Raw genomic sequence first — 25,384 nt, forward strand, 5'->3', positions numbered from 1 at the left:
CTTTATTCCTGATGAAGGGCTTTTGCCCGAAACGTCGATTTTGCCTGTCCTCAGATGCTGCCTGAATTGCTGTGCTCTTCCAGCACCACTGATCCAGAATCTGGTTTCCAGCATCTGCAGTCATTGTTTTTACTAAGTACAGTAGTCATCCTCAGGTTCACCTTGGTGTTTAGAATGTCTGATCAAAGCAGGATAAAAGCACCATGACTGCTGCTAGAAGAGGTACCAATTAAACAACATGCTGTACTGTGCATTGTCACATTCCAACTACACATAAAGGGAGTGTAACTCATTTTGCGTTCAGTTTAGCTCCCTATTTGATGTGACACTCACAAAACAATGTAAGTGGTCTCTGACTTCCTACACCAATGGTAATCCTGCTACCCTTGCAAAGTCACAAGTACACCTCCCCTGCTTCTCTCTGCTCAAGGAGAAGAATATAGTGAGGTGTCTTCTCCTTGTGCGTCATTGATTACTTCCCTGACCCAGGTAGACGAGCAGGAGGCTGGAAGACCACAGCACATCAGGCAGAATCAGGTGGAGAGGTCAACATTTCAGGTAGTTCCTGAAGAAGGGTTACACCCGAAATGTTGACTTCTCCATCTCCTGCTGCTGCCTGGCTCGCTGTGCTCTTCCACCATCCTGCTTGTCTACTTTGGATCCAGCATCTGCAGGGTTTTTTTGCCTCTATTTTCCTTACCAATGTTAAAAGAATTATTAGACATTGGAAATGTAATCAGCTCTAATCAGTACAAGGCAACATGGTGGCACAGTAGTTAGCAGTGTTGCCTCAGAGAACCAGCAACCTGGGTTCAATTCCAGCCTTGGGTAACTGTGTGAAATCTGTACATTCTCCCCATATCTGGGCTTCTTCCAAGTGCTCTGGTTTCCTCCCACTGTTGCATAATGTGCAGGTTGGTGGATTGGCCATACTAAATTGCCTTGTAGTGTTCAGGGATGTGCAGGCTAGGTGGATTAGCAATGGGGAACGTGAGATTATAGGGTAGGATGCTCTTTGGAGGTCAGTGAAACTTGATGAGCTGAATGTCCTCTATCTGCACTATGATTCTTAGAATCATATTCTAAGTTGATTCTAAGTTGGAACAATCATGAGGCATAGAAATTGAGGCTTCAAGTGATGGTCTTGCCATGTTCACTTTTTTTAAAATAACTGTAACCATATTGTTTCTGCTGAGATAAAGTAAAAGTTGTCTTTGAATAGCTGAGGTGAAAGAGCTTTGATTGAGAGATTACAGTCACTTTTAATTTCAACAATTTGTGACAGCTTTTCCTATGTTACACTGTACTTCCAGTAATTACACAGTAGCAAAAGCATCTGTCTGAAAAGTCACACATGAATTCCTTTAAACAGTGGTATGGCAGTTCTGGACTTCTGTGGCTCCAGCATCCAACAAGAGTAGGCTGTGAGTTTATTCGTTATGTTGCAAACCATATATGCCAAGCTCACAAGCTATGGCAGGATATCATATTCTCCAATGCATGTGAACAATTGGGGGTAAAATAAAACAGAACTGCAGATACTGGAGATCCAAAACAAAAACAGAAATTGCTGACAAAACTTAGCAGCATCCATGGGAAGAAAGTAAATGTTTCGAGTCTGATGAATCTTTATCAGAACTGCAGCGGCAGATGCTGCTGGGTTTTGCCTGCAATTTCTGTTTTTGTCAACAATTGTGGGGTTTAGAGACATTTCAAAAATTTAAAAACTGAACATCTGTTAGTAGATGAGCCAGACCAGCTGAAAATAAGACTGTAGGCTATAAAACTAGATTGAACGTCACTGTCTCAGCATCAGGTCTTGTCTACTATTGTCCCTGTAATTGCTGTCATACATGGATCCTGGTTAAGCAACATCCTAATTTGGGACAAAAACCAAAAGAATTGCAAATGCTGTAAATCAGAAACAAAAACAGAAATTGCAGGAAACGCTCAGCAGGTCTGGCAGAATCCGTGGAGAGAAATCAGTCAACATTTCGGGTCGAGTGACCATTCTGAGCTTTTCCAGAAATTTCTGTTTTCGTTTTTGATCCTAATTTTACTTGCCTTCCTCCCATTCAAATCCTTGCTTGGTCTTCCTCCTCCATCTCTGAAATCTTCCCCCAGCCCCACAACTCTCTGGGATATTTACGCTCATCAATTCTGGTCTTTTGAACATCCTCAGACTTTTAACTGGCCCTGCCAGTGGGAGTAATGTTAAAAATCACACAACACCAGGTTATAGTCCAACAGATTTAATTGGAAGCACTAACTTTCGGAGCGACGCTCCTTCATCAGGTGGTGAAGGTGCAGTGCTCCAAAAGCTAGTTAGTGCTTCCAAATAAACCTGTTGGACTATAACCTGGTGTTGTGTGATTTTTGACTTTGTACACCCCAGTTCATCACCGGCTCCTCCAAAAGTGGGAGTAACGACTGCGCGGGGTCCGCAACGCTGGAAATCCACCTGAAAACCTCTCTCCTGTTTGTGACTGAATTGAATGAAATGCATTTTATGAAGCAGACTGGGACGTTTCACCAGTTTAGATTAGATTAGGTTAGATTAGATTACAGTGTGGAAACAGGCCCTTCGGCCCAACAAGTCCACACCGACCCTCTGAAGCGTAACCCACCCATACCCCTACATTTACCCCTTACCTAACACTACGGGCAATTTAGCATGGCCAATTCACCTGACCTGCACATCTTTGTGACTGTGGGAGGAAACCGGAGCACCCGCGCTGCGAGGCAGCAGTGCTAACCACTGTGCCACTGTGTGTTAGAGGCAGCTGTTGTTAGCAATCAATTAGCCAGGATGTGTTTGGCATTTGGAGCGCAGCGTTTCCCTGGGATTGGGTGTTGTTAGCCGGGGGCACAGGGGGGACAGGCCCACACAGTGCATCAGGGGCTGCTGCAGTTCCCGATCAAACCTCCCGCTCCGGGCTCAGCTCAGGACTATCACCCGCGACACGCCGGGCTTTCTTCTCCAACCAGGCGGCCTTTAACCGGAGTCGCTCCACCCGCGCTGTCACATCTCTATGGCGCCCGGACCATCAAAACGGCCTCAACGCCAGGCCCCTGCCCCGGTAGCCTGAGCGATGACCTTTAACCCGGAAGCGAGCGACGACTTTTACCGGAGGGCTGAACGATGACCTTTAGCCCGGAAGCGTGAGCGATGATCTTTACCGGATGCCTGAACGGTGACCTTTAACCCGGAAGCCGCCCCCCGATGTTTTGGTGGGTGCAGCGGAAGTGACGTTGAGCGCCCCTGGCCGGTGGAAGAGAAGATGGCGGCGGTGGGCCCGAGCTGACAGCGAGTTTCGGCAGTGGGTGCTGGTGGTGGTGGGGAGGAGGGGGGAGGGTGGTAGGTGGTAAACACGGCGCCCAACCCCCATTGGCGGCGAAGAGCTGAGAGGGAGAGGGGGAAAGAGCGCCGGGGGCCCCCCTCCTGAACTGTGTTCGAAAAGGACAGTGAGATTGTGAGTGCCGGAGTGGCAGCTACTGATGTTGGTGAGTGTGAGCCGCCGACCGGGAACTGATGCTCTTTCAGGGGCGGGTGGACGGGCCGCAACTTTCACCCTCCCACCGCCGTCTTTCAGCGTTTCGCCTGTAAACACCTGCGCGAATCCGAGGACGCAGCGCGATTCCTCTGCCAGTGCCGAAGGGGTCAAACTTGGAGAGTCGACTTTGTTCATAGAGGAAGAGAAATTACTTCAATTCGCTTCGCGTGCTTTCAGATGAAAGTTGCTGCGATTGGTCTTCCGAGTCTTTTCACGCGTTAAGTTTTCGTACACTGATCCAAAGTTACAGAGGAGGAGATTGCGGGGGCCTCGGACATTAATTGTTACTCAAGACGGGTGGTCGGGATAAACCTGGAAACTACAAGCCATTGAGTCTAACATGTGGCAGGGAAGCCATTGGCAACATGTGAAGGGTAGAGTTAATATCCGTTTGGAGATGCTAGGATTAATCAAAGATGGTCATTGTATCTTTTGAATTGAATTTTGTGAGCGGTTGATTAGATGCGTAGATGAGAGTAGTGTAGTTGATGTAATCTACATGGATTCAGTAAGGCTTTTGACAAGATCTCGCATGACACACTGTTGAAGAAGCAGAGATGATTTTGGGATCCAGAGCAATTGGTTCCAAAAGTAGCTTCAAGGTAGAAATCTGAGGTTGATGATCGAAGGAAGGCTGTTGTACCAAGGGGTTTAGTCTTGGATCAAGGGTGTGGTGCTGGCAAAGCACAGTAAGTCAGGCAGCATCTAAGGAGCAGGAAAATCAACTTTTCAGACAAAAGCCCTTCATCATCATCACCCTTGTCTGAAATGTCGATTTTCCTGCTCCTCGGATGCTGCCTGACCTGCTATGCTTTTCCAGCACCACACTCTTGACTCTAATCTTCAGCATCTGCCTAGTTTAGTCCTGGGTCCCTTGCTGTTTGTTGTGTACCTTAATGATCTCAACATGAATGTGGGAGGTATGAGGGGGAAACCTTTAGGTTGCAGAATGATACAGATGGGCTGAACAGTGGCCAATGGAATTCAATCCTGAAAAGTGTGAAGTGGTACATTTTGGAGGGCTAACAAGGCAACGGATAGGACCCTAGGAACTACTGAGATCAGAGATCATGATGTGCACATCCATAGATCCTTGGCAACAGAACATATAGGTGAAGTGGTGAAAAAGGTATGGAGGATATTTGCCTTTATTAATGAAGGCATTGAATGCAAGAGCAAGGAGGTTATGATGGAGCATTATTTTGGCCACAGCTGGAATATTTTGTGCAGATCCAGTCATCACATTATAGGAGAGATGTAAATGCACGAGAGGGGTTGCAGAAGATATTCACCCGGATGTTGCCTGGGCTGGAACAGTTCAACAGTGAAGAGTGCCTAGGTCAGCTAGGGTTGTTTTCCTTCGAGCAAAGACTGGGGTAGAGGCGGGTATATGATTGAGGTGCACAAAGTTCTGCAGGACAGGGTAGATAGGGAGAAACGTGGCCCCTTCAAGAGATCATTAACCAGGGAATGCTGTTTTAAGGTAAGAGCAGGTGGTTTAAAGAGCATTTATGGGAAAAATAATTCACCCAAAGGGTTGTAGATATTTGGCATTCGCCACCTGAAAAATGATAGAGGTGGCAACCCTTAAAACATTTAAGAATTATTTAGTTGAGCACTTGAAACACAATAGCATACAAGGCTTTGTGCCAAATGCTGCAAAATGGGGCTACACTAGATGGATGCTTGATGACTGTTGGGGACACAGTGGGCCTTTTTCCATGCTGTAAAGACTCTGACTCTGTCGTTGTTATGTTAAAATTAATGGTATGTTAACTAGATAACTGACTTTTAAAGAAAAAGTAGTATGCATTTAATATGTTCAAAGGGATTTGTTTTTTTTAGAAATGGTTTAGATTAGATACAGAGTTTTAATTTCTAATGTTTTTCTGGTCACAGGTGCAGTTTGGTGTTTTAGAATTTTGTATATGTCAAATCTTATTGTCCTTTTTACCCAGATCAACTTGTTGAGAAAGGTGTTTAGAACTGCAATATTCCATAAATGTTTTTGTGTGACAAATTTAATGTCTTTAAAATTCAGTTTCCTATGCTTTTTGCCCTGGGCAGCTAGTTCTATTGAGCATGCAAAAATGCAAAGCTACTTTTTTATTCTTTCATGGCATGCGAGTGTTATAGGCATTTGTTGCTCATTCCTTGAGAACTTAGTGAGCTGTCATCTTGATTTGCTAAAGTCCATATGGTGCAGCTATACTTAGAGTGCTGGCAGACCCCAAATTCTGAGTTTTTGACCTAATGACCTGAAAAAACAAGATTATGGTTCCCAGTCAGGATAGTCTGTGACTTGAAGTGAAACTTGCAGGGTTGATGTTTCTAAGTACCTGTTGTCCCTGTTGTTTGAGGTGGTGGATGTTTGGCAAGTTGCTGTAGCTAGTAGGTACTGCAACTACAGTGTGCCAAGGATAGAAGAAATGAATGTTTAAAGTGGCAGTAGATGGATTGCCAGTCAAACAGAGAGCTTCTTGTGTTGTTAGAGTAGCACTCATTCAAGCAAATGCAGAGTATTCTGTCACACTCGATATTATCCAGGCATTGATGTGTAAGGAACTAGTCGCCACAGAACTCTAAGCTTTTTATGTGGTAAAATTACCATTTTACATATGTGACTGGTTGATTAAGTTTTAGTTTGCTGATAACACCTAATCCAAGCCTAAATGTTTTCCACATGCGGACACAGAGCTTCAGTATCTCAGCAGTTGCAATTACGTTTGAACCTTACACAAAAACCAACATCAGCAAATAACCAACTTCCGTATACCTTGCGACGGAGGAAAATCCGTTAATGAACCAACGGAAGATAGCTGGGCCAAGGACGCTACCCCAGGAAAATTCAACAGTGATGTCCTTGTGGCTGAGAAGATTGGATTCCAACAGCACCACCATAGTCATTTATCTTTGTGCTAGGTGTGACAGCAACTGGTGGGAAGTTTTCCTGATGTGAATTGACTACTTCAATTTTCTGAAGTCTCCTTGATGCTGTTATATATTTGTTTAATAAGTATGGTTGACTGTCATTTTGAGTCTGATCAGATGATATGATGATGTCATCTGTCATTTTGAACAGGAAACAGTTTGGTCTAACCTTACTTGTTCCCATTTGAGACAGGTTTTTAAGACTGCTTCTCTACACCCCTGGTTCAAGACATTTTCCTCTCTGTAGTGTACTTGTGACTCAGTGTTCCTTCAGGGTGGAACACATGGCAGACTTCATCGGTATTGTTAACATCTTCCCTAGGGTGAATTTTTATTTCCTTGCTGATTCTGCCTGCCTGAGTGCAGTAATGGTGCTTTTTTGATTTCCTTTCTTATTATTGAAGTACCTCTGAGATCTGTAATCACCAGTTTTCTTGTTGTGTTAAATTCTAAGAAGCACCAGGAGGCCAAAATGTTAAACAGCAGGAGCTTTAGTATGGAGGTACAGTCTCCCAGTAACAAGGTTAGACTAAACTGTTACCGTAGTCAATCAATTATTGCCTTGTTGTGGAGGGTAATCACTATTACGTCACCGCTTGAATTCAGCTCTTTTGTATCTCCTACCTACATTCTAAGTAATGAGTCAAGTAGCCCTAGAGAATCCAAACAGGTATTCTTGTGTATACCATTGAGCAAGTGCTGCAGGATGCAACCTTTCATCACTTTGCTTAATGATTTAGATTGGACTTGTTATGCTTTTTGTCAACAGGACATATGTGGATGATTTTCCACATTGTTGAAATGTTCTCAGTGTTATAAGTTGTTCAGGAATACCTTGGCTAGATGTGCAGTTAGTTCTGGAGTCTTCAGCACTTCAGCTAGTGTGTTGACTGGGTCATAGCCTTTGCAGTACCTAGTGCCTTCAGCCATTCCTTAATATCAAGTGGAGTGAATAAAACTGGTTGAAGACTGACATCTGTGATCATCCACTTGGCACTTTTGGCTGGTGATGATTGCACATGATTTGGCATTGTCTTGTGCACAGGTGTGTTTTGCCAATTAACTCTGGTACAATTTTAAAAAAAGGTCAGAATTGAAAGCAGTCATGGCTTTTTCAAGCAGAGGGTAGTGCATGTATGGAATGAGCTGCCAGAGAAAGTGGTGGAGGCTGGTACAATTACCAAATTTAAAAGGCATCTGGATGGCTATATAAATAGGAAGGGTTTAGAGGGATATGGGCCAAACGCTGGCAGATGGGGCTTGGCATATTTAGGATATCCAGTCACATTGGAAGATTTGGACCGAAGGGTCTGTTTCCATGGTGTAAGGTTGTAAGACTCTGTTGAAGTTGTAGTACATATCAACAATAGACATCTAAGTCCCTGCATTAATAGGTAATGCAGTGGTAGCTTACTGGACCGTTTCAGAGCATGGTTAAATCTCAACCAATTGCTATTTTTGGAGTAACATGCAGGCCAGACTGAATAAGGATGACAAATTAAAGTTTTTCAAGGACATTCGTGTGCCAGGTAATCCAACAGTTTCTTAGTCACCATTGCTGATACTCACTTTTTATTCTAGATTTATTAGTTGATTTAAGTTCTACCTGTTGCTGTCGTGGGATTTGAACTTGTGTCTTTAAGCAATAACCTGGGTCTTTTGTTTACTGGTCCAGTAACACTATTACTGTGCTGCCATTCCCTTACAAATGTTCCTATTCCTAGTACAAGATGCTAATACTAACCAAATTTATTGTTCGGATTTAAGATTTCTCCAACAGATTGTAACAGTACCACAAGCATCATCACAAAATTCAAATGGGGCAAGTGACTGGATATTAAATATAAACAGAAAGGGAACTGAATTGGCCGAACTTCATGGGTCATGTTGCTCAAATGTTATAGAGTGACCATGCCTGCACCAAAATGTATCAGCAGGTTATAGTTTGTAAAATACTTGAATTTTATGCTCTTATCATTGTAGTGCTTGGCAGTTTATTGTGAATTGTATCTCAGCTCTTGCTTAGAAAATGTAAAATTGTTCCAAGAAGTATAGCCCTTGAGCTTTCTGATAGTTTTATGGGTAAATGTACTTCATCTCATGTTCAATTCCTGGTTTGTGTTGGGCTAAAAGTTCTTAACCAAGGAAATTGAGTAGCCATTTTTACTAATACACCCAGTGCTGTACAGAATCATAGTCAAGTGATTCTTAATTTGTTGTTTGAATATCAGTTAAAACTAGGATTAAGCTGATGTGGTTTCCTCTGTAGTTGGAGTTTGTCATAAAGTATGAAAAGTTGCTGCTTGGCCAAGGTACAAAATGGCTGTAGGAAACCAACCCCCCCAAAAGGCAAGACAAACCGGGAAACCAGAAAATTGTGAATATGTCCTTTCAGGCTTTGTCTCTGTCGTAAAAGCATGGGTTAGTTATTTAAATGCCGGTAGGAATGTATCTGCAAACTTATTTCAGATTTCTTTCTCCTGTGCAGACTAGTGTGGAGCCTCCTTTAGGCAGGAGCACAAGACGGTTGGGGTTGAGGACTTCTTCACAGGTTCCATCAATGTTACTCCACGCTCATCCAGCAGAAGGCCCACTTGCAGCAGGGTGAGATGACTGTCAGATATTGCCTCTTTCAATGAGAATGGTGTGCAAATTCCAACCATGCAATTTCTCCTGCAAGCAATCTACCCCTGAAATGATAATGTCTACTTGCTCCTTCCCTCTTGTTAGTGTCAGGTGGGCACCACTGCATGCATACCCATGGCTTTGAGATGGTTTTTGTATCTCTGTGTTCTCGAGTTACCCATGGTTAATTATTTGAGGCAATCAAAAGTCAAGAATTTATAAACTACCAAATGTTATCAGTTAGCACATGAGTGGAATGATTTAAATTTTACTTTTCAGTGCAACATTTAGGTAGTATATTTACGTTTCGCAGTTCCCTGCACTGATTTGAGGTGTCTGTTCTACTTGAAGTACAGCATAGGGAAAAAAGAACACAAGTCTACTTTTCCTTCCTGGTAAATGCCTTCTAATGGCAATCAGGTGAAGGTCTGGTCTGATTGTACAGGGAAGTTGGCCATAGACTTTTTTGTTGCTTGTTAGTCTGCTATCAAAATATCTAATAGGTATATAAATATTGTTACATTTCAAGAAAAGGAATCTTTAGTATGGAAGGATATGATGTTTATGTGTTATTCTCACAAACTTGTATATGTTGTTCCCAGGGTAAAGAATAGATAGAGCAAAGTGAGAGTTTCCTGGATGATCAGAGAGACAGTAAGTTGAAGCAGAAAACATCCCTGACATATCTACAAGTGAGAAGAACCAGGCTCAATATGGAAGGTTTACAGTGGAAGTGAAAACTAAATGAGAAACTGAGAGCAAGTATGAGAAAAGACTAACATGGAATCCAAAAGCTGAGGGCATGGTACTAAATTAATATCTTGTATCTGTCTTTCTTGTGCCTTGGAACTTTTTTTCTTATACTAAGTAGATATGAGTTGTTGTTAAACAGAGATTATATGGTGCAAAATTACAAACCTATTACTTGTGAATAAATGAAACACAACCAAATTGTTTGAATCCCAATTTTGATAGCAGTAAAAATTTATTCTCTTGAAAAAAGTGTTCTACTTTAGGTAACTAAAACAAGAAAAATAATATGCATTTCCTAGACAATGAATGGATTGTAGTTGAGAACTTATGCTATTAGCTTGAGAGCTCTTCTTGGTGTTTACAATGGCCTAGCTAGATTACAACCGGTTAATAATTGAAAGTTGCAGTAGACTTGCTATTGTTTTGTTTCTGATGAGGCAGTGTTTGTTGCTTGACATGGTTTAGGATCAGTATGTGACTCTTTTTTCTTCGTAATTAAGTTGTAATTTTATAAATTGTTTCTCATCCCCTTCTCACCTCGGTTGCAAATTAAATGGACACTTATGAAATGCTGTCAAGTAACACTTCTCTGGAAAGTAACATCTTCCTGATTTACAGAACTGGAGCACTTAGCTGGCTGAAATTAGTATTTTTTTTCCAGTTATGGATAATTGTTGGTCAGAGCATAAAGTATAGGATTTGGGAGGTCATGTTGCTGTGTAGGACATTAGTTGGGCCACTTTTGGAATATTGTGTGCAATTCTGGTCAACTCTTATAGGAAGGATGTTGTGAAAATTGAAAGGATTCAGAAAAGATTTACAAGGATATTGCCAGGGTTGGAGGGTTTCAGCTATAGAGAGAGGCTGAATAGGCTGAGGCTGTTTTCCCTGGAGCATCAGAGGCTGAGGGGTGACCTTATACAGGTTTATAAAATCAAGAGGGGCATGGATATGGTAAATAGATAATGTCTTTTCCTGTGTTGGGTGAGACTAGAACTAGAAGGCATAAGTTTAGGGTGAGAGGGGAAAGATTTAAAAGGGCCCTAAAGGGTAACTTTTTCACGCAGAGGGTTGCCTGTGTATGGAATGCACTGCAAGAGGAAGTGATGGAGGCAGGTACTATTATAACATTTAAAAGGCATCCGCATGGGTACTTGAATAGGAAGGGTTTAGAGGGCTATGGGTCAAGTGCTGGCAAATGGGACTAGATTAATTTAGGATATCTGGTCAGCATGGATGAGTTGGACCAAAGGGTCTATTTCCATGCTGTACATCTCGGTGACTCTATTGCATTTGCCTAATACAGTAAATTAAATCATAATTTGCAGGTTCCATTACTGCATAAAATGGGAGAAAACTTCAGAGAAATATTGCCTGAAAAAATAACACATGGAAGATTCAGAAAACCTATATTGTCTTTGAACCTGATTACAATTTCATGAAAGAAGTCGCTGAATTTGGTGGGTGAGGAAGGTATTTAGTTGTTGATTTTGAATGAAACCCCTGATAAACGCTCATTAACTGGGTTAATTGAACGCATGAAAAACATTTGTCATGCTATTAACACAGGATATTCTGTCAGTTTCCCTACATTGTGTACTGACATAACCAACTTTACCTCATCATTGCTTCTTTCGACTCTTTCACTGTAAATTAAAGACTATTTATCTGATGTCTAGTTTTAGATGAATTGAAATTCTTTTCAACTAAATGTTGGGAAGACTGAAGCTATTTTCTTTAGTCACTGCCACAAAATCTGTTTCCCAGCCATCAACTCCATTTCTTTGACCACTATCTGATGCTGAAACATGCAAACTGAGCTTCCAGCAACATATCTGCACCATCACTAAATGCCATCTATTTCCACCTCTCTTAACATTGTCTGATTCCACCCTATCTCAGTTCATATGCATCTGAAATCCTCACTCTAGACTCAATTATAATAGCATGTTCCTAAAAACCCAAGGTGGTCACCAACTCTGCTATTTTTGGCCTAACTTGCACCAAGTCCACATCATACATTGTGTCCTGTTCTCACTGACCTACATTGACTCCCATTTAGACGTCATATCTATTTTAAAAATTCTTATCTTTCTTTCCATTACCCTCTATGGTCTTATCCAGTCTTCTCCTGCCATGCAATAATTGGAGTTATCTGTGCTGTTAGAGCCCTGACCATTTGAACTTTACAGTTACAGTTGCAGCACAATTGGTGACAATGCTATCAGCTACCAAGACTCCGAGCTGTAGAACCCCTCCCAGGTGAGCATCTAAATGGTGATTGTAGATCTATACCTGAGCAGATTCACTACCCTCAGAAGAGTACAAAACATTTTAGAGAAGTAGAATATCTATTACATTTCAAAATACCAATGTAATTTTTGAATTTAAACATATTCTTTTCAAACTGTGTTTTCCATCCATCAATCTTCCAGACTGAGAGAGCCAGCAAGAAAACTAGCACTAAGATATACTAACCAGGAATTGTCCTGGCAATTGTAAAATGATCAATGGGAGTTTTATTCTGGATATGGCAGCATTTGGGAACAGAAAGATCAGTATAATAGTGGACTGGGGATGGTGGCAGGCAATTGCTGAAAATGTGTTTTTGTTGTGAGAAACACTTTGCTCCTCCTTGCTTCCCCAAAATAGCTTTTCAAAGCACCTGCACGCTGACATGGGTTGCTGTGAATTCCCTTCAGTTCATGGGTTTCCCGGGTCCTAAATACCTGGCAGGCAAGTATAAAATTCAAATAACTGCTGTCTTCACTTACTCAATAATCTGGTGGAACATGTTTGATTTTTGTAATTAAAATAAAATAGGCTGTGTAACTGAAGCATGAAAAATCTTCAGACTAGTACCTAGGTGTTGGAGATGGAAATCTATCCCAAAGCATGCACAAAGCCCTCTCCCTCAGGAAAAGCAACAATAACTGCTTCATTAATTAACACTGAATAAGAAAGATCTATTTGAGTTTAACATTGACAGACATGTGGTTAAATATTAGTTTAATGCTGAACATTGAAACAGATCATTAAAAGGGATTTTAATCGCTTTATGGTTACATGTCTCTATTATTAGAATGAGATGTGTATTTATTATATTGTACTTTTTTTCTAAAAGAGAGTTGTAATGAAAATAAAAAGTGATAAATTGCTAACTGTGTCCTGTTGGATTGGGTAAAACCAAGGCTAAATTTCAGAATCCACTGGCATATTTACATACTATTGCATTTGAGAAGAATTTAAGCTAGAAACAAATACTGGATACTGGTAGTAAACACTGAAAACAATAGGGAATACTGAATCAACAGTGAGCAGTATACATACAAACTAATTGTGATGGTGAGCAACCATAAACACCAAAAAGATTAATTTTAGAACATATGATAATGGGAATATATGATTTAGGAGCAGGTGTTTGCCATTTGGCCCTTGAAACCTGTTCTGTCATTCAGTAAGGCTGATCTGCTGGTGTTCCCAAAACTTCTGTTTTGTCTGTTCTTCACTCATTTATATCAAAAATCTATCTAACTTAGCCTTAACTACATTCAAAGACCTGGCTCCTAATATCTGGGAAAGAGAGTTCTACATACTAATGAGGCTCTTGAGGGAAAGGTTTATCTCTTCATCTTCATTGCTAAACAGAAATTTTTTCTTATTCATTTGCTGTGTTCCTTAGCTTTGGTCTCTCCACACCAGGAAACATCTTCCTCAAACCCCTCGAAATCTTGTATCTTTCAATAAAGGCACCTCTCATTTTTGCAAAGCCCAGTTGGTATTGGCCCAACCTGTTCAGCTTTTCTTTATAAGTCAAACTCTCTATGCCAAGAATGAGTCAGGTGAACTGTTTCTGAATTTCCTGTAACATAATACTGTATCTTTTTTCATCTAAGGATTTCTGCACAGTACTCCAGGTTTGTGAATACAGCTCTTCTGAAAACAGTCTCCACTTAAATAATACACTGCGTTTTTTTATTCCTGCTAAAGTGAAAAAGTTCACAATTTCCCAGGTTATACTGCATTTGTCAGATTTTTCTCTACTTGCTTAATGAGTATGTATCCTTTTGCATGCTTTGTTTTCTCTTGACAACAGGTCTTTCTAGTTACCTTGGTGCCATTGCCAAATTTAGCATTGATCTAGTCACTGATATGGCATGCTGCTAGTTACATTTTACCAACTGAAGAACACATGTATTTCTATTCTGTGGTTCCTGTAAGATAACCAATCCTAATTACATATGTTACCCACTACACCATGTGCTCTTACCTTCTCAATAACCTTTGATGTGACACCTTATGAAAAGTCTTGTGGAAATCAACACCACATCTACAGATTCCCATTTATCCACTTTGCTTGTTATTTTCTCAAAGGAGTGTCAAAATTTAATATAATTAATTAGTTAAAACACATTTTCCTTACACAAGACAATGCAAACATGGCTAAATCATGTTATAATTTTCTCAGTATTCTTTTGTGATCTCCTTCTATAATTTACTACAATAGAAGTCAGGCTAATTGACCTCTCATTTCCTGCTTTCTGTCTCTCTTCTTGAATAAAGGTGTTAAAATTAGCTATGTTCCAATCCACTGGGATCTTTCCAGAATTTAAGTAGTTTTGTAAGATTTTGGTGCAAAATCTTGGTTAAACAGTTGCTTGAAGACCGGAAACATACAGTTGGCCCTTGTGGTTTGATTGAATTGAGCAAATATGATGATTATGGGTGGCTATGAATATCATGTTACCATAATTTACTTTGTCAGACAATCTGATTAGTTGATAATGTTATCTTTGAGTATTAAATATTTGTGTATCAAAACATTTCATCTTTTAACTTGATATTAAGTTGGTATGGATTGTAATTTCTAAATTATAGCTGCATTATGCTTCAGAGGTTGTAATGATATAAGGGCCAATTTTTATGTTTTTGGAGAGGGGCATGATAGATGTGATGAGCACTTTTAGCCAGTATTCCTACAGAATTTCTTTCATGATAAATATGTTAACTTTATCTTATTCCACATTGAAATGAACTCTCTTGACTGTTTCAGGGTATTAATGGCAGGAAACGTGGATGTGTACAACTCTTCGGTTCATGACTCCTGTGTTTCTTCAGGGTTTAAAACCCTGTATGAAGAAGGATTGTTATTCGATGTCACGCTAGTAATTGAAGATCACCAATTCCAGGCTCACAAGGCATTATTGGCTACACAGAGTGACTATTTTCGAATAATGTTCACAGCTGATATGAGGGAACGAGACCAGAACAAGATTCATCTTAAGGGACTGACTCCAACAGGTTTTAGTCATGTGCTTCAGTTTATGTATTATGGCTCCATTGAACTGAACATGAGCACTGTCCATGAGATCCTGCAGGCAGCCATGTATGTCCAGTTGACTGAAGTGGTGAAATTCTGCTGTTCTTTCCTGTTATCAAAAATCTGCTTGGATAACTGTGCAGAAATCATGCGACTCTTGGATGATTTCAGTGTTAATATAGATGGTATCCAAGAACAGCTGGACAAGTTTCTGCTCGAGAATTTTGTGCCACTCATGTCCCGAGCTGACTTTCTATCCTACTTGAGTGTTGAAAAGCTTTTGTCATGTTTGGAAAATGACCAGTTAAGCCGATTCCCAGAGATTGAGCTTTTTGAGGCTGCGCAGGCCTGGCTGCGACATGACAGAAGCCGGTGGAGGCACACAGATGCCATTGTTCAGAATGTCAGGTTTTGTCTGATGAATACGACAAACGTTTTGGAAAAGGTTAGTATGTTTGAAAGCAGTAACCGAGAATCAACATAGCTAGACCATTATGTGCTCTGGGGAAAGTATCATTGAGAGTACAATTGCTTTTGCTCTAGCTTACTCATCTGCTATCTTTAGCAATTACTTTTGGTTTCTTTGCTTTCTCTATCAATTATTAGCTATTGCCTAATCTGTGACAGTATAAAGCAGAATTCTTGTGTCAGGGTAATTTACAACATTCATGAAAAATAAGGTTGCAATAATAATTTTGTGTGTCATTTGGTACTTTGATGTGAAAGTTTTCAGAGAAATGCAAAAATATAGATAAAGTTGATTTAGTCTAGCATGCCATAGCATTGATTGTTATTATATTTGGGGAGTAAGGTAGCTTTTTTGAATGTTGCTCTAATACAAAATAAGCCTTTACAGTTAAAGCTCTGAAATTCCACTAACTACTTACTTGGAAACTTCCATCTTTCATGTAATTTCAGTCGGGAATGGCAGCACATTTATCTTGAATTCTTGAGTAGGAGCAAGTCTTTTTGTCACTGGTAATCTGTTCATTCCACTTCATGTGGAACTGAAAGTGACCAAAGTGATACTGAATCCATCTGTACCAGGGGTTAGTATGTAAGATAAGTTAAAATAGTTTGGGGCAGAAAGACAACCAATCAGGTACAAGTCAAAAGCTCAGATTATATGTTGACGTTCACAAAATATCTTGATGTAACTGGCCTATCCACCGATCTTTGGTTGGTTATCCAAACCTGGTGACTAGCATTACACACAGTTTTGGTGAAATCAACATAAATTATTTGTCTAACTTCTCTTCCAGCAATCATTTAATAGCTTTGCTTTATTTTCCTGCCTGTCTATTTTTTTGTTTTCATTGTACCTATCGCAAGGGGTCCAAGTGTGTTTGTCTCCAAAAGCTTGTTCAAACCCAGACCCAGTAAGCATCAATTTTTCCGCAATTCGAAGAAGTTTTGTCCCCACGCATTGCAGCAGGGGATTGTTGAGTTACTTTGTTTGGATCTGAAAGCACCCCAGCAACTGTGCAGAAGCTGTTCTATGTCATAATCACCATGAATTGAGAAGAATCAAATTAAGATGGAAAACCCAAGAGATTTGAATTCAGGCAGGTCTTGATAGGGTTCATTTTCTTTGAAGGTGAACTATTTACCCTTCTGTACTTGCATGTATTTAAATGCGCCCACTTAATTTAGTGCAGTCCCACTTTAGTGAGAAATGTCCTGTTCTGTCTCCTCTGTTTGTGTAGAATGATTGCAATGCCATTGGTTATAATTTCTGTAACTGTGATAATTCTTGTAGCCAGAAAATACAGTGGAACACATTTAAGATCCAACAATATTCCTTTCTCAGGCCATGCAGTTCTTGCAACCAAGTGGACAGGTGTAAGAATTGTGACTGAGTTGGCGGTGATGAGACCAGAAAAATGCTCCGCTAAGCATGACTTTTAGGTTTTTTCCTCCATTCCTTTCAATCATCAGCAGCATGGTTGTAATCAGAGATGTAGAGAAGTGGAAACTTGAGCTTCATTCTTCTTCTTTTTACCCACACACCTTTCTTCAGTATTTTGTGCTCTGTACCACATACAACTGTGTAAGCCACAAATACACCCACTATTTTTATTTTCTGAAAGTAATTACTACCTTACATTAGGCTTTTTAAACCAACATGATCAGCCACGGTCACTTTATAAACCTAACAACATGACCTGCTCATGACAAAGATTTGCTCAGCACTTCCTTATGTATACGTTCAGTTGTGCTGTTTAATAAGTAGCTGTAGTTCTACCCCATCGACCCAGCTGCTGATGCCTCTTTGCTGTTGTATTCTATTTCAATCCAGCCATTATCATTGTGAACAATCGAATCAACTCTTATGTTTTCTCAATCTGGAGCGAATTGAGCTTAAGTTGGTTCCACTGTATTTATCAGGAGAAGGCATTCTTTCAGATACTGTTTTTCCAAGTTGTGATTGGTGAGGTGGGAATGAGGGAAGCAGAGTTAATATACTAGTGTTAGTCTCTGTAATTGCCATTCATCTTGTATGTGAAAATGTACACATTTGTGATGTTGATTTAATTACAGAAACTTTCTTGAGCAAAATAGATGTGTTTATTGTTTTTGTTTGGTGTTTTATTTGTTTGGTGGTGGGAGGGAAGGGAAGGGACAGGACACACACTTTTACTCTAATACAGCTCACCTTTTGCAGTAACACACCAGTCGTGTGGCGTGGACTGATACTCCCAGCACACATCAAAGTGTGGAGAGCATTTGTATGGCGATACCAAACTAGCCTGTAAGTCTTTGTGTGTTTATTTGTACATAACAAGTGTAACTAAACCCAAGCTTTTAGAATGATTGGAGCGCAGTGTGCTGATTTGTGCAGGGAGTATAAGATTAGCCATAACACAGAGGAAAAAAATACATGATGCCATAATTTAAAAATCTTAAATTGGAATTTTCCTAAAATAATTATGGAGGATCTCCTTGCCATTTAGTTTTGTTTATCACCTCCCTACCTCCTGAATTAACCACTTGGATCAACCAGAGCAAAACATGAAAAGCAGTATCTCAGTGTGACACTGACCAGTAACTTGAAGCAATATCATAGTAAATTATACTTGAAATTTCTACAACTCTGGTCAGTTTTGCTTTGAGAAGATAAATGTTAGTAGATGGTATATTCAACTTCTTTTGTGCTAAAATGCTTAAGAATGTTTTGTTTTCCCTACAGAAAATGGTGCACTTTGGTGTACTAAAGTTAAGTTCTAACTAGAATGAAACAGCTGAACCATGAGAGTTTTCAGTCCAGAGTCTTCACGCTTCCAAAATCCCATCTTTATATTAATTGTACTTTCATGTATTCATATGTAAATAAATAATGTACAACAAAAATGAGCAATCCTGACTTTCAGGCATTAATTAATAGTCTCCTATCTATCCACGGAAGGATTCTTTGGTGCTGTATCATTCCAGCTTTAAATGGTTGTGTTATCTCCTTACCGACTTCCTTCTATTTTGAATCTCATATATTGCAGTGTAATTTATTTAAGCCTGGTGGAAATCATAAGTAGCAACTTCTGCTGCATTTTATCCTATTACTGTTTCTCCCCCTAAAACAAAACTGCTTCCACTGATCCATGAGTTGTCTTTTAAGTTTCATTTTCATCACCTCCAGATTTTGATGGACTTACTGCAATTTTTTAACCAGTAAAGTGCACATCTAGAGCCAGATATGATGAGAAGTACTCAGTGCTGAAAAAAAACTATATTGGATGAATGCAAATGTATTTTGAGTTTAAAGTTTGGTACAGTGTTCTCTGTAGTGACCTTTACATTCCGTATCTGCAACTGTTTGTGACTTAATGAATTTTTTGTTTTCTTGAAAGCAGTCAGCCTCATCTCTTGAGATAGTAATGTACTGTAAATATGTGACCCATCCTTCAGGGAATTGCCATGCAGGTGTTGTGCAATACTCTTCGATGGGCTATTCATTGAACGTTCTAAGGTGCCTGAATTTTCTTTTAAGTTGTTAAGAGTAAGAAAGTCAGTTGCACCAGCACTTTCTATCAAAGGGCGAATATTAGGGGAATAAAATGTAGATTGCTGTTAAAGGGCTATTATTTTAAAAAGAGAGCTTAGTTTGTAAATTTGCCACTTGGTGTGGGAGCGATCCCAACAGGCCAGGATTATCTCCACTTCACTACCTGAACATTGGTTTTTCCAACTAGGCTTTAAGCTTTTATTCACAATATTAAGTAAGGTGAGGACAAACATTACATTCATTATGCTACTACCATTATCAAATAGTTTGCCAGTGTTTGCAATTTAAGCTTGTTGTGAAGTGTAGGATGGTTGCCCTTCCATATAAACCATTCCCCAATGCAAATCCTGCTGTTATATCCAAAAGGGGACAGAAATGCAAACACAGATCAACATCTTTTCTGGTTAGAATGACACTTATGTGTCACTGTACACTTATCAATTCCTTCTGTGTTTAAACATTATCTTCCACAGTGTGTTGTTAGGCATGTTACTTTGCCAAACTGTGTCATTACATAGTGTTAGGTGGCAAATCTATCCAAACCTATGCTATTCTATTACATTCAAAAGACACCAAATTCAACTGTTCACTTTTCAGCAAGGAATTGGATAATAACTGCAAAAAGGTTTCTGTGAATGTGATTCTTGTGGAAGAAACACAGTCATTATTTGAATTTTAACAATACTTTCCTTTTTTACCTTGATACTTTTAAATCTCATAATTGGAGTCACAGGCCATTTTGTTATTTATGAGAGTGAAGAGATGGATGTGTTGACTGCTGTAATGTGACTGAAGTGTGTTTTGTGCAAGAAGAAAAAGCACAACTTGCTAATCATGTTTATGTTAAGTATGAAAGGCTGGTCTCGGCCACTTCTTTTTTGTTGCAGTACTGCAATCTTTGTTTCCCTTTTCTCAAATTGTTAGTGTTTTATAAGATGTCTTGTATAATATCTCCCATTGAGAAACAATATAATCCTCCAGTCTGTGAATTATAAAATGCTGGATCCCATATCAATTTGAAATATCTAAAGGGTGTTGTCACCCACTCTTGGTTGAATCCATGTGGTAGAAATGATCCTGCTTAACATTCAGTATGGCTTCAAATTAATTGCGTACTGTGTGCTCCTATTTAATGAGCCCACTTAAATGTATTTGCATTCCTTTCAGTATTAAATTTCTAGGATAAATAGGAGATGTTCAGACATTTGATTTTGTTTTTAATGAATTTTCCATTCTGTCTTCCTGTACCATAGTGACTTGACAACTAAACTATTAGAGCAAAGCATGGCTGGAAAGTTAATTAATCTGAAATGTTACTGTTGCTTATATTTAGATGGTCAAAAAAATTTTGATCCAGCTGTATGGTAATTTTCCCATTTAAATAGTTCAGTGTGCATTAAGTATTGATGACTTTTATCTGAACTTCAGTCATGTAAATTTGTAAAGTATTTGAAAGGAGCAACATAAAGTTTCTGCTTTCTGTGACAGAATGCCACTCCTCTAAACAGTCTGCAGTAAAGTATGTGTTGTGTAATTAGGTTACTACTTTCCCATTGCATTTACACTGCATCACTACTGCTAACTAGTGTGAAGGCTCTATTTGAATTTTATACTAAAGTGCCTGTTGTGGTCTGTTCTAAAATTGCAAAACAATGAAGTCTTGGTACTTTTGTATTAATTGCTGCAATTGATCATTTTATTGGACAAGGACTTCATATAGTAAGTACTAACTATATTTGGGTCGATAACCAGAACTGAACTGAAGACTGGAGCAATGATATTCCTATTGTTTAACTGCCACCATTTTATTATACATTCTCATTTCTTCTCAGGTGAAACCATCTGAATTCTATCGCTACTCACGACAGCTGCGTTTTGAAGTTGAGCAGGCTTTAAGTTACTTTCAGAATGTTAATCAACAGCCTCTTCTGGAGATGAGATCTAACCGCATTCGCTCTGGCAAGGCACAGACTGCAGTTTTCCGTGGAATGATTGGACACAGCATGGTGAATAGCAAGATTCTTCTATTGCACAGACCAAGAGTCTGGTGGGAATTGGAAGGTCCTCAAGTACCATTGCGACCTGATTGCCTTGCAGTAGTGAACAACTTTGTGTTTCTGTTAGGAGGGGAAGAGTTGGGCCCTGATGGTGAATTTCATGCATCTTCAAAAGTTTTCAGGTATGATCCTCGACAAAATTCATGGTTGAGAATGTCTGACATGTCTGTCCCCCGATCTGAGTTTGCTGTTGGTATCATTGGAAAGTATATCTATGCTGTGGCAGGGAGAACGAGAGATGAAACGTTTTACTCTACAGAACGTTATGACATTACACAAAACAAATGGGAATTTATTGATCCATATCCAGTTAATAAATATGGACATGAAGGAACAGTTCTCAACAACAAGCTGTACATAACTGGAGGCATAATGTCCTCTTCAACCTCCAAACAGGTATGTGTATTTGATCCCAGCAAAGAAGGGACTGTAGAACAGCGGACAAGGAGAACACAAGTTGTTACAACATGTTGGGAGAACAAAGCCAAGATGAATTATGCACGTTGCTTTCATAAAATGATTGCCCACAATGGGAAACTCTATGTATTTGGCGGTGTGTGTGTAATTTTACGGGCATCTTTTGAGTCTCAAGGCTGTCCATCTACAGAGGTTTATAATCCTGATACTGATCAATGGACTATCCTAGCATCAATGCCCATAGGTAGAAGTGGACACGGGGTGGCAGTTGTTGAAAAGCAGATAATAGTTCTTGGTGGCCTTTGTTACAATGGTCAGTACAGTGACTCCATACTCACCTTTGATCCAGAAGAAAATAAATGGAAAGAAGATGAATACCCAAGGATGCCTTGTAAGCTGGACGGCCTACAAGTCTGCAGCCTTTACTTTCCTGACTTCATATTGGAGCATGTTCGGAGATGTACGTAAGCCAGGGCAATGGTTAATTACACTAATCAACTGGATGGGAGATTGTAAATCTTTTAATGGATTTGGGTGAGAGCAAGTTTTGCAGTATTGAATAGTATTCTCATTGAAATACTAGATGCCAAAAGAAGAAGCTATGTATGTCTTTCCTGTGCATTTCAGAATTTTATTTTCTGTTCAATTTGAATTAGTTGTAGTCTTTGTTAAAATCTATAAAAGATTTTGTTTTGTTTCTACCATTTAACTTCAGAAACTTCAGTTGTTAATGGCAAAGTTTACATTTGTAACTGTATTTGACAATTTGCCCATTAATACCTTTGCATCCTGAGCCTGGCATTGTCTCTACTCGGTACAATTTCTGTAGAGCTTATCTGAATTTTTGTCAATTTTTATAATTTTTAAAAAATATTTTCCTTTTGGGTTCCTCTCTTGTTTGTAACTTTATCGACAACTTTAGCATGCCACTGAAGTCTTATTTCTCCTGAGCTTTTAATCAATTTTTCCTTATTTCTCCTTCATGACTTGATCATTCATTCTCAGAATTATGCATCCATCAAAGAACAAATTCTTTAGGTCAATTCCATTATGAAAATGCCCCAATGTACAGTTTAATGCAGGAGGCAGCGGACATCACCCAAATATGAAAACTATTTCTGATGTGGGCAGTGGGAGTCAGGGATGTTGTTGGGGAAAAGGATACAGTCTGGAAGCTAGAACAATTTGGTAGTGAATTAGATGACTTTTCAGGAAATCACACCTCTTGAAGGAATTGTTGAGTTCCTCCTATATATAAACCTGTGCTTAACAAATTTATGTTCAGTTTTCATTGCCTATGATATGAGTACAATCTTTTGTTTTAACTTTTATTTGTAAAGTAAAAGTTATATTTTTAGAGTTCTAAAGGACAACCCCTGGAAACCAAGACTCCAGAGTGAATTGTATCTTGCAAATAGCTTAAGCTGTATAAGCTAATTTAAAAAAAAGGATTGCTGGGAAATCCTTCTTTAAGTCATTGCAATGTGTTTTGTATGTTCAACTTCACCTTTGTATGAACGTGGGGCTTGAGATGTTAGGATAAGTTTTCAGTAGAATTACAGGATTTGAGGAAATCAGTTTCTCATTGATTTGAGTTGAAACGGTTTGGATGGTGAAATACACTGGAAAGGCTTCTCTTTTAAAAGAAAAAAAGTTCTGTTCTAAGAACAAAGCATTTTTCAAAATGCATGTAAATGTACATTTTTGTACCATCTCCATGCCATCATTTACTCTGGAATGAACGGTAAACTCTAGTTGCAGCTTTCCCTGGACTGAATAATTTATCTTGCACATTTCCATCACTCCTTTTGTTTTGTGACCTTCAAAGCTTATTTAAACACATTGGACACCTACCATTTCAACCATCTGGAAACCAAAAATAAGTCATGGATTTGATTGTAAGAAACTAATTTTATCAAAAAAGTAAAAGAATCAGGAAGTGTAAAAACTGTTGATGTGTAAATACTGAATCTTATATTTCCCTGGGCAAAGTGGATGCATCAAGCTTCTAATGAAGTGTATTTAGTTAACTAAAGTCTTGAAAATTTGTGCTACAGAAATTGAAATATTAAAAGTGAATTATCACCAATATATGCCATTGTAGTAGCAGTCTGAATTTAAAGCCTCTCAATTAAAAGATGACATCTGTAAATCAACTTCCATTCATTAATTCTGTGGAGGTGACTGCTTTCATTAACCTATCCTCGACACTTTACCGTATATGCATTTCCCGTAAGTCGGATACACATTTTCCAAAAAAAAATTACTTGTTTTGGAAATTAAATTTCCACTAAAATAAGTTCATCTACTAGACTGCATAGTGTACACGTTGCCCCCTTTTAAAAAAAATACAGTTCTCTGTACTGAATAGTCTCCATTTTATTTCAAGCCTTAAGATGAGGCTAATTTATTATAAAGATTTGAGGTAAGTATTTATCTATAGGATAAGAAGGTTGGGGTGGGGCGGGGAGAGAAAATCAATTGTAAGTAAAGACCTTGTATTGCACAAAGTATATGTAGCTAAAATTTATGTGCCTGGAGACTTGATGAGTTTGATAGACTTGATAGTTTAATAGGATGGCATAATTTATGTATAAGCCCTGTTCTGGGTTTTAACAAATCACCCAAATTTTAAAGACTTTGCAATAATCACCCAAAGGTATTTAGTTCTTTAATTTCATTAAAATTTTGGTTAAAATTTTAAAATCATTAAAATAAGAAACGGGGCTTTCAGACTGTAGTCCCAGAGTTTAAGTGCCTGTGTTCACAAACTAAACCTGAGGTTAAGACCAGTCAGCAAGGATTCTTTTCAGTACATAGTTTTGTTTTATTGTCATTAAAATTGTGGCACTGAAAACCTTAGCAGACTTGTGTAATTCATTGTCAATGTTTTGAATAAAAGGGAGGTTTTTCAACATTTTAAACTGACTATGTAAGTCATAAACATTGGGCAGTACTTGGACTGTTTCACAAATGCAGCCAATGAAGTTAAAGTACCACAAAAATTATAGCTGTAACAATTTCTTTGAGTTTATTCTCCTACTTGAACCCTACTCATTTAGTCACAGGCCAGCTTGTTGGTGCTGAGAGCCACTTTTACCAGCAGGGAGTGGGAAAGAAAGAGCACTTTTTCAGTCTAAGACAGACCCAAGTTAAAATGCATTTACATGTTAAATATTTGACTGGATGTTCATGCCTTATTTATATTAACAGTATATTCTCACTAGAAAAAAGGAACCACACTGCAGTACATAATATAAAATATTCAAATACCCACTTTAATCAGTGCAAAAAAAACTTTTTGTGACTTTTTAAACTGAAGATATTTGTAAAATTGTAAGAAGTGTTAAATAAAAGAGTTGACTTCTAAAACTGATTCCTTCATTTGTCAATTTTACTTGCGTATTTGAATATTAATATGCTTTGACCTTATTTCTATTAAAGGTGATGCTTGAAGAATCCCAAAAATGGTATTGTGAGCTTGCTTTAATTTCTCAGTTTGAAAGAAAATAGGTTTAAATGTATTTGTTTTCTATTAATGTATCAATGGATATATATGGTATAAGATTATTATCTTCAGAGGTGGTAAAAGTCATCTAACTAAAGGATAAAAGTGTGTGAAACCTTTACACTTTTAATCTTGTTAAACAAATGTATGGAATTGAATTAGTATTCTAGTGATTTTCTCCTAACAACATGGAAGTTTTTTGACAACCATTGTCAAAAA

At 38.8% G+C, this 25,384-nt stretch overlaps 1 protein-coding gene across 11 annotated transcripts; it reads left to right on the top strand.

Annotated features, from left to right (window-relative positions):
* Nucleotides 1-3,356: 3,356 nt before the first annotated feature.
* klhl15 (kelch-like family member 15) lies at nt 3,357-25,233 on the top strand. Of its 11 annotated transcripts, none has more exons than XM_043700669.1 (6): nt 9,002-9,089; nt 9,713-9,915; nt 11,192-11,336; nt 12,056-12,125; nt 14,917-15,628; nt 21,016-25,233. In XM_043700669.1, the coding sequence occupies exons 4-6, from the start codon at nt 12,082-12,084 to the stop codon at nt 22,123-22,125; spliced, it is 1,866 nt and encodes a 621-aa protein (XP_043556604.1). In that variant the 5' UTR covers nt 9,002-9,089; nt 9,713-9,915; nt 11,192-11,336; nt 12,056-12,081; the 3' UTR covers nt 22,126-25,233. The 11 variants fall into 11 exon arrangements, with proteins under 11 accessions (XP_043556601.1, XP_043556610.1, XP_043556604.1 ...); XM_043700670.1 differs by having other exon boundaries at nt 11,192-11,327; XM_043700668.1 differs by having other exon boundaries at nt 11,192-11,323.
* The last annotated feature ends 151 nt before the right edge of the window (nt 25,234-25,384 follow it).

This window comes from Chiloscyllium plagiosum, chromosome 12 (genome assembly GCF_004010195.1).
Source record: "Chiloscyllium plagiosum isolate BGI_BamShark_2017 chromosome 12, ASM401019v2, whole genome shotgun sequence".
NCBI classification, from domain to species: domain Eukaryota; kingdom Metazoa; phylum Chordata; class Chondrichthyes; order Orectolobiformes; family Hemiscylliidae; genus Chiloscyllium; species Chiloscyllium plagiosum.

Bases quoted from the DNA above. Each gene is read 5' to 3' on its own strand.
- klhl15 (XM_043700666.1), top strand. The intron at 9,090-14,916 runs GTGAGATGACTG...TGACTGTTTCAG, and splicing joins GAAGGCCCACTTGCAGCAGG to GGTATTAATGGCAGGAAACG. The intron at 15,629-21,015 runs GTTAGTATGTTT...ATTTCTTCTCAG, and splicing joins CGACAAACGTTTTGGAAAAG to GTGAAACCATCTGAATTCTA.